This window comes from Perissodus microlepis, chromosome 11 (genome assembly GCF_051167445.1).
Source record: "Perissodus microlepis isolate ML-2025 ecotype Zambia chromosome 11, ASM5116744v1, whole genome shotgun sequence".
NCBI classification, from domain to species: Eukaryota; Metazoa; Chordata; class Actinopteri; order Cichliformes; family Cichlidae; genus Perissodus; species Perissodus microlepis.
In genome coordinates this window covers 17351372-17364808 of record NC_140471.1, presented here as the reverse complement: position 1 = coordinate 17364808, position 13437 = coordinate 17351372, and the positions used below count along the sequence as shown (strand labels likewise).

The 13437-nt window shown below is 41.2% G+C and overlaps 1 protein-coding gene across 3 annotated transcripts in view; it reads right to left on the bottom strand.

Moving 5' to 3' along the window:
* Window positions 1–205: 205 nt before the first annotated feature.
* Window positions 206–13437, bottom strand: part of oxr1a (oxidation resistance 1a) — a 167429-nt gene continuing 154197 nt past the window's right edge. For 2 of the 3 annotated variants that reach the window (XM_084942749.1, XM_084942750.1), the window contains 8 exons: window positions 12969–13134; window positions 10845–11010; window positions 7809–7889; window positions 6305–6427; window positions 3845–3997; window positions 3652–3747; window positions 2749–2822; window positions 206–2315 (listed from right to left, as the gene is read on the bottom strand). In XM_084942749.1, coding sequence (XP_084798875.1) covers window positions 2180–2315; window positions 2749–2822; window positions 3652–3747; window positions 3845–3997; window positions 6305–6427; window positions 7809–7889; window positions 10845–11010; window positions 12969–13134 — 995 coding nt within the window. In that variant the 3' untranslated portion in view covers window positions 206–2179. The remainder of the gene's footprint in view (window positions 2316–2748; window positions 2823–3651; window positions 3748–3844; window positions 3998–6304; window positions 6428–7808; window positions 7890–10844; window positions 11011–12968; window positions 13135–13437) is intronic. The other variant, XM_084942751.1, reaches the window with a different exon arrangement.

Here is a 13437-nt window from a genome sequence, read left to right as displayed (position 1 = left end):
TGCACCAGGTAACACCGAAACACGATCATGACAAGACAAAGTTTATGATTTTGCATTCGACACGTAGCAACTAATAATCTGAAACTGCATGAGTGTCATTACCACAGTGGCACACTCCAGACAGCAAACACCTGCAACCTTATCCTTATCAATCAGTGCAGCCTTAACCACACGAAAGACAAAAAAATTAAAACAGAAAACAAGGTTAGAACAATTACTTCAGCTTTATTGGTATTTATACATCACTGGTACATCATAGTCTGGTGAAAGAATTGGAAGAATTATCCATATTATTCTTTGTGACTTTCCACGAGGACACGAATACTGGCGTGGAAGACCAGAAAGGGGGGGGGGGGGGGGCGGGAGAAAGCGTCACGGCAAGGGGAGGGTCATGTAATGTACACATGTTCCTTCACCCGCCATCATCTGTCTGCATACCTACCTGTACCTACTGGGACTCACCTGGCGGCCAAACGTGAGGAGAAAACCGAAGCCTGCTAACACATTTAACCACATTCAACCCTTCTTCCTTTGTGTCATTTTTCCTTTTAGACACAGTAAAAGGGCTTACCCCTGTTGATCTAGGTAGCAGCAAGCTTTCTATTAACAGTTAACATCTTAATGATCTATTTAATAATAATAAAAAAAACAAAAGGTACTGTACAACTACTGCTAAGAAAACCTAAGAACCTGGCCTTAACGCTTTTACACCAGATTAAAGTGCTAGAAGCAACCCATCAATCCACACTTTATTTTATATATATATATATATATTTATAGCAGTATGTATTTATAGATATCTATCTATATATATATATATTAGGAACAAATCTACTATTTTAACATTAATTTACAGGGTAATATACATTATATAGTAACAGCTGAAATATCAGCACAAATATAATCACTGTCACACTCAACAGCAAAATATATATATGATTATATAAACATATATAATCATATATACCAATATATAATTGTCATATATGCATGTAAAACAGTTAAACACGTCTCAGGCTCTTCAAACGATACCCAGAAAAAGCAAGTGTGTATCAAGACGTAAAAGCTTTACAAGTCTTCTCTCTTGAAAGAGAGACAGGCGGCGACGAAATTGCCACGACCTGCGGGTTATTTGAGGTCACAGGACAGTTATTTTGCATATTCCACAAATCTATTGCAACACATTACTGTCTACAAACAGTACAGCCAGCATCCTGCGAGAGGAGCCGGTGTTAGCTGGACTCACACGTACACCCACTGAACAGAACATTACGACGATGGGTAATCTGATTATAGCTATGTGCTTTCAGATGGTGTGCTATGACAGTGAACAACAGGAGGACTACAATACACGATACTCTATAAGTTTAGCCTCAGAGGACAACCAAAAACTGTACTGTACTGTGAAAACACTACCCCGCCCCAAAAAACTACACACACACAGCAAATATTCTCCCTTCTCTGAGTCGAGTGTCATCGTATCCTGCTGCTGATGTGTTTTGTATGCGCGTGTTTACCACAAATCACCACTTGTACTGTTGACAGTCCGCCATCGCCAAGAGGAATGGAATGTGTTCAGGTTGCGTCTCTCCTAACTTTGTCTCCCTTTGTCAAAACTGACAGCACAGTGAGTAACGTCCTACCGAACCAAGGAGATTTTCGGGGGTCTGATAGGGTGCAGGGGGGTGGGGGACTCCTTGAGGTTCCATAAAGGTCTAATGCACAATGTGGGGCACCTCTCTCTTCTTGCAGCAGTCCCAAACCTTAGCCACCATCATCTTCACCACCTCTGAATGGAGAGGAGCTCCGACGGTCCTCTTCAGTCATCCCCGCCCCGATTCCCTCCCGTCATTCCTCACATACAGCCTCATATTAGCGACACTTTATTCACTTCCCCCTACTCTGCAAAGATGCTGCACAAGGCTGTAACAAGATACACACAAAGGTCATTTTTCACAAAGAAAAAACAAAAAAGAAAAAGAAAGAAAAGAAAAAGCTCTGTAATAACTGCAGTAGTAACGCACAACAAGCATCCAATAGCTGGCTTCCAGCCTGGGGAGCCCTGGTGATGTGCAGTTAGGTTTGGGACGTTGCCATTGTTCTATAGGACTCCTACTCACTTTTTTTTTTTTTGCCCCATTCCAGGACTTGTTTTTCCCCCCTGTGTTGCACTGTTTGGTTATTCAAAAGCCCAAATCTCTATGTCCTGTACATAAAAATCCTCTTTTTTTGAGAGCATAGGGTTCCCAAATGTTTTACAGGAGTGGCTCCTGCCGTGGTAAAGGTCTCCGTCCAGCCACAGGCCAAACTCCCCACTACAGAAGAAAGAAGAAAATACATTAGACAACTTCAAGCCATTTCAGGATCAGCAGTAAAAAGCCTGCATTTTATCTCAATTTATGCTTTTAACTTGCAGGTGTAAGTGTACTGGGCAAAGTACCAACTACTCAGTGTGATAGCTAACAAATGGCACATACATATACAAATACAACTTATATTACTGATCGTCACCATGACATCAATTATTTTAATCAAAACAAAAGAACGTTTTATATCTGCATGTGATCTTATGAGCGCCGCAAAAGTGCAAATATCTTAATAACACCATTCTTCTAATGCAGTCCACACTTCTGGACATCATAGCAGGCTTGTGTCTACTTTATGTCAATCTGAATTTAAATTTGACATGCTGTCATATTTAATTATGACAAATATGTTGCACCAGTGGTCTGTAGATTTCTGGCTCACCTTCCTCCACCAAAAGCTAAGGAGTCCATATCCCCTTTGATAAAGAACATGTTGTCACCGGTCCACTTGTACACCTGCCCATGATACAACAGAGCACATATTAGAAGATACTGTATGACATATTCAGTGATGATATAAGAGAGAAAGAGAAAATGCAAACTAAAAAACACTTTAGTTTCAGAGATGCAAAGAAAGCATCTCTGAAACATTTTAAAAGAATACGGCAGACGTCACATATAAAAGAGGATATAGTCATTGACAGTGTGCATGTTTGATGTTCACAGGCATCATTAGCATATACCATAAATCACATACATCATATTTAATTCTGTGTCTGCTGCTGATGTATGAAATAATTTGTCTCTCAAAGCTTTAAACACAACACAAAAGCATATAAAGGTTAAATACCCACCGTGCTAAGTCTCCTATATACACAGCAGGCAAACATGCCTGAGCGGTCCTTCGGAGTGGTTTTTACAGCCACTTCCCATATATAACACAACCATTCTCCTTCTAGGTCTTTGCCAACTCATGAGGGAAATATTTGGCTCCTTAGCTGCTAAATGCTTCTTTCTGTTCACCAACTACTTGCTAACTGTGCCAGTCTGCTGACTGACTGGTGCTGAACAGGGAGTGTACACTGGGTTTTAACAGGGCTTTTGCACCAAAAACAGCTGCCTGCTAAAACTGGGAGTGAAGTTACAGAGAACCAAAGCGGTAAAGCTGGTGGCCAGAGAGCTAAAACAAGCTGCTGAAAGCTCTGCAGAGGTGGGGAGAACTGCAGGGTGTGTGGCTATGAGCAAATGCAAACATTAGTTCTCCTCACTCCTCCATTATTGGAGAAGAATATTCATTCAGAAGTGGAAAAAAGTTACAAAATCTAACAGTGACAAAATGTTATACCTCAAACTCTGGATTAAAGGTGAAGAGGAAGGTCTCTCCGGTGCCATAAAAGCCATCGCTGACCTTAAAGGGCTCGGATGCCAGCGCACCAAACACCTGAAGTTATTAAAAAAACAACAACAACAAAAAAAAAAGGTGATCAGTACCATAACAATGTGCCACTGTGGTTAGCTTCTTAAATTTGGGCGCGTACCTGGCCGTCGCTGTCTTTAATGACCAGGAGCACCGGGGTGTCCTGGGCCTGCATGGATCTGTACAGCGTCTTAATGCTCATGCCGTGCTTTGCAGTGCCAAAGACCAGCGTCCATGGGTACCCGATGGTCCGCGGAGGGAGATTCCTGGCAAGCTGTGTGCGGGGAAAATAAATTTAAAAATACAGAGTTGAAAAAAGGAAGGGAAAAAAATGAAAGAAAGAAAATGAAACACAGAAAGGCCACAGCCACCAACGCTCAATTACATCTGCGGTGACCTTTTAACACTCTCTGGCGTTTAAGGAGGAGTAACAGGGCTGAAAACAGTGAGAGCAGTCTCAAGAGAAGGAGAGGCCCAGCAGACCCTGAGAGAGCACGCTGCCCTGCTGCTGACTGACTCGAGGATTAACGGCGGCTGTGGTGTATGGGGAGATAATGCCGACAAGGCGCCAGAGGAGCGGTACAACTTATGTCTCATTTTAATGGACAGATAAAACAGACACTGACTAAAACATGGAATTAAAGTGACAACTTTTTACTGCTATACAGAACAAGGACCTTTAAATTTTCTGTTCACGCTCAAACAATTCATCAGTCCCTTTTGGCATTTTTCTTGTTGGATCAGCACTTGCTCCAGTGGTGGAGCTGCAGCAGTCATATAATCAGCAGGCTGGGAATGAAGCCACGATTAGGCGAAGCCTGACTCAGCTCACCTCTGCACTGCTTTGAGCCAGGCCTGAGCCGCGAGCTCTGTCCGCAGGGTGATTAAAGAAAGCTTGCATATTGGCACTCTATTGGTTAATAAGCCAAGTGGGACTAATTTGGAGCTCTGGGTGTGTGTTAACTTGCAGTGCCTGCAAGGCACACAGTACACCTAACAACAACATGAAAGGTTGGTGACTTGGATGTCTGTTTCATGCATTTCTCTTTCATCTTTGTCACCGCTTATTTCTAACTCTTTGCGTTGGGAGGATTAACAAACCAAATCTATCTGAAATCATCCGGAACACAATAAATAAAAGAGAACATGTTGATTCCTGCTTTAAATGAGCAAACTATCCAGTTCATGTTTCAGCGCCTAATGTAAGGCGTCCTGATTTTCAAGTGGCTGTCGTCCTGAGATCACAATTTGTAAGTTAGACCGCCATGAAACTTTACACACGTACTTTACAGCTTAATCAATACTATGATACTGATAACGTTTATTAAATCAGCGTTTTTCATGGAAGAAATGTAACATTAACCTGAGGAATGGCCAGGTTATCACCAGTCAAAACTAATGAGATTTCACTGCTAAATCCTCACAATAACTTTTGTTAAAATTCTTATCTTATCACCTGCACTAGGAGTCTGGACCTGTACTGACAATATATATTAAAGCCAGTCACCAGCTGGTCACCTGCTCATTTTTACTGGTTACCTAAATTTTAGCTTTAGCATTTTAGCTAGAGTTAAGAAAACATCATCTACTGTGGATCCAACAATTATTTTTTAGATTCTCATCTCTATATGATATTTAGAGAAACAACAATTGCAAGTTTATGTTACTAATGTCCAGGGTGGAAGGAAAGCTAATCTACAAAAGACGTCAAAGCAGCAGTAGCTGACACCCAAAGGTATATTTTAAAGCTTTCATGTTAGTGTTTAGTTTTCCACTAACTGACAAAGCTTTGAATGGACAGCAGTACTCTCTGTGATGACATCATAAACATTGTAACAGGGATATCGTACAAATGTTGGTCACTGAAAACAAGCACTTGACAAAAATCAGGCGATTTGTTTGTCGGTGTTGTTGCTTCTGCTCAGTGTATCCACCTACCCACCTAACAAATGCTACTAAACTTATTCAAGCAGTGAATGAATCCTTTTCCCAAACACACAGTTGGAAATCAAGACTGCAAGGTAGCTCTATGAACTGATGACTTAATTTGTTTGGGTGCTACGACATTTTGAAAGTAAAACAAATCCTCAGTTTTTTACATGTCAGATTTCCAGCCTGACACAACACACAGGCTTCTCACAGAGATTTAAAGACTAAGATGGAAAAAAAAAAAAAAAACATTTAATGCTAATCATTATCAAATCATAAGAAATTTCTAAATATTCTGTGGTTTTCATTTTGTATCTGTAAAAACAAAAACTAAAAAGCTTACTGCCAAGCCTACTGGGTTATAATGAAAACAGGGAATCTATTATATTCACTTTCATTTTCAACATACACTAGACAGTGGGACTATTTTCATCAGTTGACATGCCTGTGTATTTACAGTAACAATTGCGCACGTAACACTAACATGGAATAAAATACAGCATCAATGTTCATTATAACAAAGGAACAGGCTACCCGGATAACAAAAGCGGAACAGGCATGTGCTCTTAGTTTTGGATTGTTGTTGGAAAAATATTAAAGTTTAGAATACCGTCAAGTTGCATGAGACGAGATTTTCTGCAGCAGCACTTACTTTCTCTATCTGGTCGGCCTCCAGGAGTTCGCTGGGTTCTCTGAGGTTGGGTTTGAACGTGTCGGGCTCCATCTCAGTTTTGACCGTGCCATGTTTAGAGTTCACCTCTTCCTTGGTGGTAATCTACAAGTACAAATACTTGTTAGAGATGCACTGACAAGACGAGCTGCACTTCCAAAGAGCTCTGATACTGGATGCGTTCAAAATAGCTACAGTCTTCCAGTTGCTACTTTTCATAAAAGGGCAATGACATGACCGGCTTTACTAGTCAGGCTGTCTACTAACTTCCAACAGACTGTAATCTGTGATCTGCTGAGGCAACAAAAAAATTGGACAGGAAAGTATTAAAAAAAGACAACAACGTAGAACTAGATAACCAACTCCACAAACCATAACAAGTTCAGCTAAACAGGCTGGGCGATAGAGGAAAGATGGGGAAAAATTGCTTTTTAACCATAGCTCAATCTCACTAACAAAATGTACATTTTTGCTCCATTTGGGGGCTTTTCATTGTAGCCGTTGTCCTGCCAAAATTACAAATGCAGTGTTTGCTAGCAACACACTGATAATCCAACAATGTGATGATGACAGCTGAATATCTTCCTGCCACTCTCTGATGCCAGATGACTAGGATCAGTTTGGCACAAGTGGGAGAAGCATTGCAGAGACACTGTCTGGGAGAAGAGAATGCTAAGTGAATAGGAAATCGACCCAATGAATAATTTGCACTCCTATGTTTGACATTTTCTCTGACCAGCCGACTGTTTGGGTTATTTATCTTTCTCAATAACAGAGGCTGATTGTGGAGCACTTCGCCACTGATGACTGGGATGCTATCATGTTTCGGTCCTCATTCAAATGAGGCCTGCCTGCATTGTCCTCAGAGAACATCATTCATCCTGTCAGGGGAGTCTTACTTCAACCCTCTTTCCAATACGCCATCTCTTTGTTCTGCAGTCCTTCGATGTCTCTCGATCGGTCCTAAGGCAGGCCGCGCTCTTTACATTCAGCTCATTTGAGTAGTACAGGCAATTTGTATTTTCGATAAAAAGTTCTACAATAAACCCCCATCTGTGTGTTTCCTGTATACAATCTACATATCCATATAGAGCTAGCGACACTGATCTACCAGACTGATCTAGTGGAATGAAGACTAAAAATGTTCACCGAGTCTAAAAAGAAGCCTGACGCATGAAGATAAGGCTGCTGTGACGTGAAAACCTCATCGCTACGAACAACCTGTCTGTAATGGAATGATAAAAACTATTTTCAGTCGACTGCTCAACAAGTTATTGCCAATGTTTGGCGTCTAACAAATTTTGAAGAGAATCTGTGAGCTGAAAGTACTACACTTATGTTTATTTAAAGCAACAGGGGCATCAGGAACAGGAATAGCAGCAGCAGCAAGTAAAGCTTCAGTGGGGAGTCTAAAGTAGACCGTGTTGGTGCAGCAGATTTGGGCAGAGTGGAGAAAGAGGGGGCAGACGGGGTTTGGTCAGGGCACCTGGAGTCGTTTGCAGAGTGAGCGCAGATCTTCGCTGTTTAGCGCATCGATCCGACGGTGGTACTCCGTCAAAGACACTACCTGGTAGTACAAAAACAGGAACAGGTGGAACATAAAACTCTGCCACTTCTAATGCCGACCATGGGGAGAAAAAAAGTTGAGTTTTGGAAGTCAGTGTGCGCTCAATGTACACTCCTCTATTCCAAGAAGGTTCATGTTTGAGCTTTGAATAAACAAACTTAACAAAATGTTTACTTTGGGTAAAAGAGAAGGGGTTGGAGTCTTTCAGAGCACTCAGTCGTTTTGCATGTTTGTGTAACGTAATCAATAAAACTTTCCTACAAGATTGATTTGGTTATATTAAATATTAACTTGAACCAAACATCGCTACACTGGAAAGGAAAGCACGAGCAAGAGAGAGACGGAGACAGAGCAGGAGTGAGAGGGCTCCTTAGAAGTTACACTAGATTTTGGATGTGTGAACATACAGCGATAACAACAGAAACAGCTGTGGTCTGACTGCTGCAACACGGTTTGCTGGAAATCACAATCCACCAAACTACAACTCAGACAGACCAACACAACACAGTGACCTACTAAGCATGGCTTCATTCCAACAAAGTTCCACCCCACAGACAGCTGCAGCCTCCAATAATCCACTATGTCTCAGCAGAGGGAAGAGACTCGTGTGTGAGATCACAAACAAACAGTCATCTAAACACTCTCAGAGATCTCTCTTACAATCATGAACACTGTGAGAGCCTCTTTTCATTAATTTTTCACACAGCTTAGATAATCTTCTAGTCACCTCGTTGCTACAAGTGTAAATAACTTTTTAGTAAGAGGCTACCTTTATACAAGTCTCAATAATGCAGCAGGAGTGGTAAAAGACAGCCCTCATCAAAAATGCATCTCTGCTAACCTTCACCTGCAGCTAAGGGCACTTTGGTAAGACTGAACCTGAAAACGGGCAAGCTAGTAGCACGTTAGCTTGGAGGGGCTGCGGCAGACTCAGACGGTGACTGAAATGATGACCTGGAGCGATCAATGTCAGAGGAAACAATAATTTAAAAAAAGACAGGTCAGTGATTGAATTTTACCAGTGTGATAAAACAAGGGGCTAAATGAAAGGCAGAAGTACGGTTTATGAAACTGAGGGAAAAAAGTCAAATAGCGTAACTTTAAATAAACAGGGGTATGACTACAGAGCTGGATCCTCCATGTGTCACCTGGGTCTGGAAACTTTTACACCCCGTACAGAGCAGCGCACATCCTCGCTGGCCAAAAGAGACAGACAACGGATATGAGCTCTGTCCTGACTGCCAAACAGTGGTCACATAGTAGCCACTTTGTTAAACACCAGTCACTAAACTGCACCGGGTCAAGCTAAAGGGCTAGCAGGCTAGTTAGCCTTGCTAGCGACTTAGCGGCATGCTAATAATAATAACAACAATAACAGAAAGCAGGGATATACACTGGTGTAGACAGAAAACATGAAGTAAGCGACATACACAGGTGTACTTAGGGGTCAGCTGTTTCTCTTGCTCCTTCACCCTCCTAGAAAACATTTCCTGTCGAACTGGGCGAGGTTAAAGCTGGAAAGTCATATTAGTGATCCTTTAAGTTCTCCCAGTGTAGCCCCGAGTTGGTATTGAGCCTGACAGCCCGCTTGACTAAAATAGAAACACTTTTTTTTTTTTCCCCAAAGGGGTCTCTACTCCGTGTGAGTTGTGTGACACTGCTAACATCCAATAACAACACGGGTTGGGAGGAGACCCGGTTTCCTATTGGATAAAAAACGATGATGCCATCCCCTAACTGACAAAATTTAAAGATACAGTACAGCAATATTTCAGGAGGTATACACTTGTATATTTTAAAGATTTCTGAGTGATAACAAAAAGAAAACAGTAAAGTGGATTACATATATTATAAAGTTTAAAAATATATATTTAACTAAAACAAATACAATTAAATGTAAAGCTGCTTTAAAAGTCTGTTTTGTCAGTCTTGCATTAAAAACAAACACAAAACTACTAGTTGAATATCCATAACAACGCTCTGTGAAAAAGACATTGCTTTAAACTCATGGCTCAGGTTCCTATTTACTGATTCTGTAATGGATCGTGTAGCCTCTGTTTGCCAGAAGCCCAGGGAGAAACAAATCAGTCCACTTTGTTTCCTACATCATTTATTTACATTCAAAGTTAAATGTACCCCCATGTATCAAATTCTTCACACAATGAATACGTCCTTTCATTATCCACAGGGCTGTCTGAAGTCTCATTTGACCAAATCTCATTCACTCTGCAGAGGCTAACAGCCCTCTCCTCTGCACTTTCTACTATCACTTCTGTAAATCTAGACTAAAGACACTATGAATAGCAAGTTTTGCAAAGAAGGAAGGACTAACATCTGTGCCACTTTTTTTTTTTGATTGGGGGGGACTTTTAACAACTCAAACAGCACGAGCAACTCATAATGGTGTTTTTGCCATTCAGCAAAAGACATTGCGAAAGGCTGACGAACAGGAGTGACAGTCACACAACATGTGGTGAAGCTACAATACAGCGACTGAGAAGAATCAACAATTACACAAACATGCAAAACACTTTGGTTGGAAGTTCAGAGAAGCGCAATTCCAAGCAAAGCAAGTGTTCACACGTCTTGAAGAATTTACACGTGATAGAAAACAGACACAAAAAAATTTACGGTTAAACCAAGAAATGTGCAGTGGTACCCAGAGGTCCAAAATATAGAAGCAGAATACAAAACTGAGGCTCAACAAGTACACATCTCAAATGGTAGCACACATTACGTTTACACTATGCATTGCATAATGAAAGCAAATTTAACATTTAATTTAACATATATAACAATAAAGAGCAATTTTAACACATACGATCGTTTGCTTCACAGGATATGGATTAAAGCACAGTGGAGAACTCACTTAATCCATGTCCGCTTGGCTCATGACAACACAACATGTGCACTTTTAGTAAAGTGAAGAAACTGTTTTAGCTGTGTTGACCTTACCTCCCACTCCTTGACGTTGAGATCGGTGATGGACTCGTGCTCATTTGTTTCCTTCACCTCATTCTTCTTGACAACCCTAAAGCCGGGCTCCTGTCCCATCCCTCCGACCCCCTCACCGTACATGTCTGGGCTCCACTGCATGAAGAATACATACAGGTGGTCTGACCTGCAAGAGACAGTCAACACAACATTCACATATTATTATCCTATATGGAAAATGTGTTTGCTAACAGCTACTTACTTTCATATTATGGGAACCGTGCTACACTAGAATTTATCTGAAGTCTTTTTTTTTTTTTAAGTGTCCACCGTAGGGCAGGTAGTAGTAGTGGGTGGGGTGCTTTTTTAAGAGATCAATGTAAGCCATATGATTGAATCAAAAGACTAAAGTTACACGTGGCAAAATAAAGGAAAGCAAAACAAATCAAAAAGATAAGAGAACCTGCAGAAGTTGCAAAGTTTTTCATCTTTCACTTTACATGCAGTGACACTCGTCCACTCTACATAGACAGAGCAGCTTTAAGTAGAGACATCAGTGGTCAGTCTCTCAACAATGTGGCAACCATTGTGCCCCCTCCCCTCTCATGTTGGAGACAGAAGAGGAAATCACTTGATGTCAACCATGCAAACAACTGAAAATATGAAATAACACATGAAGAAGTTGCAAGCAAAAACAGGACACAGCCTGTGTTGTGCACTGCTCGGGTTGGTATAGAGAAAGAGCCGTGACAGAGACACGCTGTTGGGCTCTATTCAGTGCTATAGTTGTGTATGTTTCATTCAGTACCCTCCTTTTCTACCAACAGCTATGCAAGGACACTTAAAGACACATCATCCAGGTCGCAGCCCATCTGGGTCAAACTACAAAGAGACTAGCAGCGTATAATGAAAAGCACAGTTGGCAGCTATTGTTGTTAATGAAGAACACAGCTACACCTTAGCCTGGTTTCAAAAATTAGTAAGTGGCATGTATTTTAATACTAGCTTTGAATCTGCCATATCCCTGGGCGATTAATCATGAAAGTAACGAGCATCACAGCAAACTTGTTGCTATCAGGTGGGGAATAGTGTAGCTAAGCATTAAAAAAACAAAACAAAACAGGGCTTTAACGGGCAAGATTTAACAAGTTCAGAACGAACAATGATGGCAGGGAAGTTTCTGCACTCAAGACACTCAACACATTGCATGATGAGGCCATGATTATGGTACCATGACTAAATAAAAGAGACAGGCCTGTTTATCTGCCTCAAATGTGATTAGCAGCCTGGATGAGTGCCACGATGCTGCAGTAAAACTATAGAAAAATACTAAGAGCAGAAGTAGCTCTGTGCAGCATTTTTGTCTCCTTACTTTTAAAAGGAGTCCTAAAGTATCCACAAACCAGCGACTCTGCAGTCCAGTCTGTCAAAAAATGACCCTTTTTTTTTTACATTTTAAAGAAAATTGACTTATTAAATTAAACTATTAGTTCAATTGGGATTAACACGCCAAATAAACCAATTACAAGGAATTGGACTGGAAGCACACAGTTTCTTGTGATATGTCGCCTTTCAGTGTGAACCGCTCTAATGTAATTACGACTACTGCTGACTTGGCAGGAACTGTACATCCACACTGATCTTGGAAAAACTCATCAACAAGCCGAGGCTATTTTCAGCTGACGTGAAACATTACAGATTTCGGGTCAGGAAAAGTTCATGAACACATTCATGGGTATTCTGAGAACACAAATCATGGGCTTTTGGAAATAAATAAGACAATCAGTCGCATGTGTGCCCCTGCGTTTCCCTGCAGAGTGAATAAATAATAAATCATCTTGCTGTCTAGCACAGGCGGCAAAGGGAAACGGGCACAAGCCACAGTGGGAGTTGGATCTGACACTGAAAGCATGTTTGATTGGTTTCAAATATTAAAGGCAGTGGAGGTTAGGCGGCTGAGCTATTGTTGTTTGTTAGGGATATAAAAGGATCATACAGGCTCACTTTACATTGTTTCTATCTCAGATACTTCAGTATTAGCTGTACAGTTTTAAAGCCTGTTATTTTGATTACTATAAACCTCATAAACTTGCACTCAAACACACTGTGCTAAGCAGTAGCAGGAGGTGTAGCAGAGATACTGACCTTTCCTGCGGCACAGCGAACCAGTACTCATGCTTCTTGCCCAGCTGGGCGTACTGCTGCATGGAGGCGCTGGCGTTGGAAACAAATGTCTTCTTCATAGGCTTCCCCACTCGCAGACACAAGAACTTGTGAGAACGATGCTTCCGCCTCTCAGCCGACCCTGTACCTGGACAAGGGATTGATCACATGGTCACAGCATAAATATCTTAGCGTGGCTAAATGACTGTTTATTCTACCCTAGCTCTCATTCTTTACTTGAGTTTTAAATGGATCAAGCTGAAAAGAAATGTGTTAGCAAGAGTTAGAGTCAGGCCAGTTAGGCTTAGTTAAATGTTCTGTATCCAATGACATCTTACAACAAAATACAGCTGCCTAACAAAGTCGCACACTCTTCTTATTAATGGCCTTATTTATGTGACCTAGTTTTCTGTCTTTTATTTACTGGTTACTTCAGCTGGCATTAGTGATT